Here is a 6,000-nt window from a genome sequence, read left to right on the forward strand (position 1 = left end):
AAGAGAACAATCTCACGATTGAGAATCTATCCTTGGATGTGAAATTTGTGAAGGTTACATGCTCGCTTTTTAAAGTTCAATAATTTACATCCAATTCCGCTTGTAAGCTAAGCTTGGTTGAAAAAGACGAGAGGAGACTATTAAAAGAAGCCAAAAGATTTAAAAAGAGGGGACAAGGGTGTTTTTTCATGCAAATGACTATCTCAAACAAACAAGCATATCGCCATGCATACATGACAAATCTTCACAAAAACTCCCATAATCTGAGCTCCAATTGTCATAATCACACAACCTAAGTCTCAAAAGAAAGCTTTCTTCGATTTCTACACATATATCATATTAGCTTCATGTTTTTATAATGTTTACCATTTTTTATAGTAGCAACCTTTCTTGCTAATTATTCCCACCAGTCCAAGAGAAGACGATGAAGAAATTATGTGCCATCATGCATGAGCCATGCAATATGGACCTCTATAACTAAAACCCTTCTAAAAAGAATCATGCACACAATTCTCAAATCTTTGTGTGTTTTTGTGATGCTTCCACATGATGAAGAAGAGATGTTGAAGGAAGAAGAAGATGACGATTCTTCAATCAGATGACTATGTGAGGAGTTTGTGAGTCTATGTTTTTGATTTGAGAAGGCCAAAACTTTTGACTAGATCAGAGCCCATTATTTTGGCATGATGAAAATGCCACCGATGAAAAGGCCACCTTCTTGGCAATATGAGAAGGCCAAAATTGTTGGCTTGATTAGAGCAGGAAATTATGTTGGCACATGATGAAAAGACCTCCTTATTGACAAGATAATGTATCATGATTGTATTTCTTTTCATTGCAAGCTTTAGTAATACAAAAATCCCTATGGGACCCGGGGGAAGGGGAGGGGGGGGGGGGGGGGAGCTGGCCATTCCAACCCTTAATAGTGTTTCATCTCTCTTTCCCTCTCTCTTTAAGTTTCTACTTGTGGTTATGTGATTATGTTGTGATGATGCATGCTAGGGAAGGGGTGTGAAGGCCCAAGGCCTAGCTTAGGGGACGATCTCTAAAGGGAAGAGAGCGAAGGGGAGGGGGGGGGGGGGGGGCAGGATTCAAAAGGGCCTAGAAACATTGCCAAGGGAAGGTCAAGGTCAGAACTTTTGGGTGGAAAATATATGAGTATGTAATTGAGTGCTTATGCTTCTAGACGAGGGTGTAGAGAGGGGGAGAGCAAGCTGACAACTTACAAAGATAGAGCCAAGGAGGGGTGAGCAAGGGAGAGCATGGGAATCATGCTCTTCACACATACATAAACACACATATATACACATAGTTGTACAAAATATAATTGTAATTAAGTGTTGACATGGATATCAACTAATAGGCTCTTTGACACATGTACAATGTATCCAAAGCTTACAAAATTTGTTGTTTTGTGTATGTGGCTACAAGTGAGAGTCCTATCTTTGCTTAAAGATTTCTAGATTTGGTATAGTCCTACCTTGAAGATGAGGACCAAGCTCATTTATAAACCTACTTCTTGTCTTTATATACATGACAATTGGAATGAGATTCATTTTGACTAAAACGTATAGAAATGTTTTTGTGCCTATACTTTCTTGTTGTTTAGAGCTAAGTGTCTTTTGAACATGGTCTTCTTTTGCCTATATCTATTCAAAACAACAACACACTCATGTATGTGACAAGAGAGCTAAGAGATACAATATAAGGTAAAACAAATCTTTTCCACCTTGGTTTTTAATTGGTGATTGAACCATGTTTATTTTGTAATATATCATATGTTTTGGAATAGGGTAAGCATTTCTTACTACTTGGCTTTGCAGATACACCCATTTTTGGTTCATGCTTGCTGCCATGATTTTAGGGCATTATCCTCTTTATTAACACACTAAGTAATCAAGTCCATGTTGAATTCTCTAGAGCTTCTCCTTCTCCATGCTTGTGTGCCATCTTGCAGCACTAGCCTAATATGCATTGATTAGCATTTCTTTCTCTCATGTGAGATTTGTGTGCACGTGTAGGTTTCATGCTTTCTTGCTTGTGGGGAGGGAGAGAGAGAGAGAGAGAGAGAGAGAGAGAGGGAGAATCTCTAATTCAAATGTCTGCTTCTCTTCTGTATGCTCTCTTTGCTACGCTATCTTTGTATATGGAGTATACAAGGGAAAGAAAATTGGAGCTCCAATAATCTATGTCAAAAAACAATTTCATGTGATGTACATATATATGACTCTAGCTAACTACTAATTGCACACTTTATCTTTGATGTCTATTATAGTCCTTGGATCACAAGCATTTGTCGGTGTTTCTAAGAAAAGGGGGCAAGGTTTAGCACAAGAGGAAGCATGCTTGTCTCCGGGAAGCAAAACTAGTATAATACCATCACAAGAGTTGGTGGTATGAGGAGGATCAAGGCTTCCATTTGAGTTGGAGAGTGGAGGAGTGAGAGATGCTTCTATTACCATACTTTGTTGATGGTTGAATTGTTGCAAAGATCTCAATCTTCGTCTATATCTGAAGTGTGAGAAGAATAGAAGCAATATGGCAACCACAACAAGCAACATCATGGCACACATGCCCGCAATAACGATAATGAGAGTAGAAGGGCCTGATGTGCACTTGACTCCTCCCATAGCTTTCACACAAGGGTTCCTCGTGGGTGCCATTGCCGGCACACCCCATTGCAGTGGCTTGGTTGTGTTGGTTGCAAGCATGCTAACTCCTTTAAGAGAACCTGCATATTGCCCAAGCTACACGAATCTCATTTGATGAATCTCAACAGAAAAAAAAGCATCGTGTTTTTGGAGGTTTTACTTAGTGATTTCTATTTTCTTTGAGATATATATCTCGGGTAGTGGTACATGGATATATATATATATATTTTGGAGAGATCCCACTCATGCTCAACCCCCCCCCCCGCCCCTCTCTTTCTCTCTTGTATGGATGCATGGACATGTATGCATAGCGTGTGTGTGTGTGTGTGTGTGTGTGTTTGTGTGTACTAGAATGTGGTTTTGCATTGTTCTTTGGTGCATGTTGAACCCCCCATGCTTATGGACTCCTGCACAAGTCTACTCCCCTCTTTGTATATCCTAACAATGTAATCACATTGACTGATGCAAAAAAGGCTTGTTGTTGCTTCGTTTTTGTCCCCTTGGGTCTTTTTTCTCGTTGCTTGACATGTGTTGTTATATGGTGGAGAATTGAGCTACAATCGCATCCTCCGCGCGCACACACATGCACGCATGAGCTAGTTGCATCAGGCAGGTAGAGTACTGAGGTACAATCATAGAATAGAGCACTCAGCTAGAATTATATAGAGAGAGTACTGAGCTACCTTTCCATTGCAATTAAAGTGGTAGTGTTTTGTTTTGGTGATTTCCTTCTGCATTAGGATAGGCTATGTTGTGATCAATGCTCCAAAAAAACCATTTTCTTGACCTTGTTTTTTAAGGTCATAAAAGCCAGGATTTTTGCCCAAATCCAAGGTAAATTTATAGGAATTTATGCCCAAATGCAAGGTATTTCCGGGGATTTATAACTAAAGAGCCCAATTTTTCACCTTGGAAATCAAAGGTCTAATGAAATTACAATAGGGAGGGAATCTACGCTACAAACCAGGTTATGTAAGCACTGGTTTATGATGGACTCAATGCGTGAAGGGGAGTTGGCCTATAGCTGCGATATGTGGGCGCAAATCCCACATATCAGATTGCAATTTTTTAATTAAAAAAATAGAGTGAACTCAATGCAAGTCTTCTACCATCATTCCTCTACGTCGACATCCAATGTTCCATGCAACCGGCAGAGTGCGACAGAATTGTGGGAGAGAGAGAGAGAGAGAGAGAGAGTGAGAGAGTACCTGCTGTGAGGAAGATGATCCGTCTGTGCATTGCGCAGGGTGATTTCAGCTATTTTCCGAAGTGGGTTACGGTGGCGATTGATTTGAGGAAGAAGGTAATTAGCGTGTGGAAGGCAGACTCCCATAATAAGCGTTTGTATGTAGAGAGAGAGAGAGAGAGAGAGAGAGAGAGAGAGAGAGAGAGCTCCTTATTTACTACAAGAGCGAGGGAGGCACACAATCACCTCTTCCTAGCCACTTCTTTTGCAACAAGAGGCAGGCAGCCTACTATCACCAGCTGATGAACACTCAAGATATCACCCACCAAATCTTCAAGACCAAGGCAACAAAAGGAGAACCTCCTACACTTGTGTATGTACCTATGAACAATAACATCTCAACTATTATAGGTAGGTGTGCGTACGAGCGTGTGCACTCTCTCTCTCTCTCTCTCTCTCTCTCTCTCTCTCTTTGACAAGAGCACTAGGTAGATTCTCTCTCTCTCTCTCTCTCTCTCTCTGTGTGTGTGTGCGCGCGCGCGCGCGCTAAACAAAAATGTATGTATTAGTGTCTCTTCTAATGGATGCGTGTTGCCCTAGTGTGGGTAGCCCCCTCCATTAACTTTGAGGACGAATCACAATCATGTAAAATTCCACTACACCTAACAAGCATATAACAAAGCATTGCGTGTTGAGACACCACTATGAGAGGGGGGTATGGAAAGAGAGATTAGTATTAAGGTACTAGTAGTAATAATAATTATATATGTGTGCAACTACACAATTGCACTGTATATGATCTTATGTGGGCTCCTAGTAATATGGGTGCTTTGACATTGTGTTTGTGTGTGCAGACGGGCGAGTGAGTGACCGAGTGAGCGCTCTCTACAGGGATGGAATAGCAACTTAGCAAGCTATACATGGGTGCTTTGACATCGTGTTTGTGTGTGCGGACGAGCGATCTCTACAAGGATGGAATAGCAACTTAGCAAGCTATTCATGTGTCTTCCTCACATGGGTGTGAATTTGTGATTGTGTTTGTTAACTAGTCTTTTCTCACATACATACATTCTCTCAAGTACTTATGGGACAGCACGGTATATCTCCTTCTTATGTACTAATCCAATGTGCAAAGAAAAAGGCTTCTCTCCTAATGATCAATTAAAAAAAAATATCTCCCCTTTTCCTAATGCCCCTCTCCCACGTGTTCTCCACTCTCAAAGGCAAACTGGACTATTTCATTGGTGCTCCCTTTTCATTATTATTATTTTTGGGTTTGTGGACTTTAGGCATGAGGAGCAATTCCCCAATTTCTCTTCCTTTTTTGTTTACCTTGAGTGGCCTTTTCTTTTTTAACACTAGTGCGGCTTTTTGGCAAGAAGACCGCTTCTATTCCCTTTTGCTTTATCCATTTCTTTCATCACATGAAAGTAGATTGAATATTCTCCCTCCCCCCCATTACTTTCTTAGTTAGAGTAGAGGTCGCTCCCGTGGCCACTTCGAGACTACAAAAGACAAAGCAATGTCTCTCACACTATGGTTGCTTTTGTGCTCATTCATTGGTAATGCACTCTGTAAACAAGCTGTGCCTTCCCTACATCATCTTGTTGGGTACCTACTTTTGAACCTCTTTGATGATGACATATGTCTTTGCATCAATTGACTCCTTCAAAACAAGTAAACTACGCCTTAGGTGGCAATCACTCCATAAAAACAAGCCACATGTGATCCTACATATGACCCTTTTTTTTTTCTCTTTCCCATACAATCCGAGGCCTTTCAATCCATCCTTAGACCTTTTCTTCCATTTGAAGTTGTTTAATATTGAAGTGATCGACTCGCTCGTTTGCTCAAATTTGTAGGGGGCAGTTTAGCTTGAATAGACACATTCCAAAGGAAAATTCAAGCTTCTTTCTATACTTTTGCATCATAATGCCCCTTTTTAGGGGAGAAACTCCTTCCTCTTGTCCTAGTTTTGCCCCCTCATTCAATCTTTATCCCCCATGTTTCCCTCTATGGCCCAAAGTGGTAAAGGTGCCCTTCTTCAATGCCTTTTCATTTTGTAAGTATCATGCATGCTTAATTTTCTGCAAGCGAGTGCAATGCATTGTCATGTATTCCTTCCTTCCATCTGTAACTATACTAGAACTTTTGAAAAGGTGT

General features: G+C 40.7%; 1 protein-coding gene across 2 annotated transcripts in view; it reads right to left on the minus strand.

The window, feature by feature from the left end:
- LOC147463933 (uncharacterized) overlaps positions 1 to 5,135 on the minus strand; it is a 59,578-nt gene extending 54,443 nt beyond the window's left edge. Inside the window, exons 1-2 of one of the 2 annotated variants that reach the window (XM_086491996.1) lie at positions 3,860 to 4,294; positions 1,155 to 2,731 (exon numbers count right to left, since the gene is read on the minus strand). In XM_086491996.1, coding sequence (XP_086348122.1) covers positions 2,241 to 2,731; positions 3,860 to 3,890 — 522 coding nt within the window. In that variant the 5' untranslated portion in view covers positions 3,891 to 4,294 and the 3' untranslated portion in view covers positions 1,155 to 2,240. Of the gene's footprint in view, positions 1 to 1,154; positions 2,732 to 3,859 lie in introns of those variants that run through there. The other variant, XM_086492000.1, reaches the window with a different exon arrangement.
- Between the last annotated feature and the right edge of the window lie 865 nt (positions 5,136 to 6,000).

Source organism: Adiantum capillus-veneris, chromosome 2, assembly GCF_014529385.1.
Source record: "Adiantum capillus-veneris isolate H3 chromosome 2, ASM1452938v2, whole genome shotgun sequence".
Lineage (NCBI taxonomy): Eukaryota > Viridiplantae > Streptophyta > Polypodiopsida > Polypodiales > Pteridaceae > Adiantum > Adiantum capillus-veneris.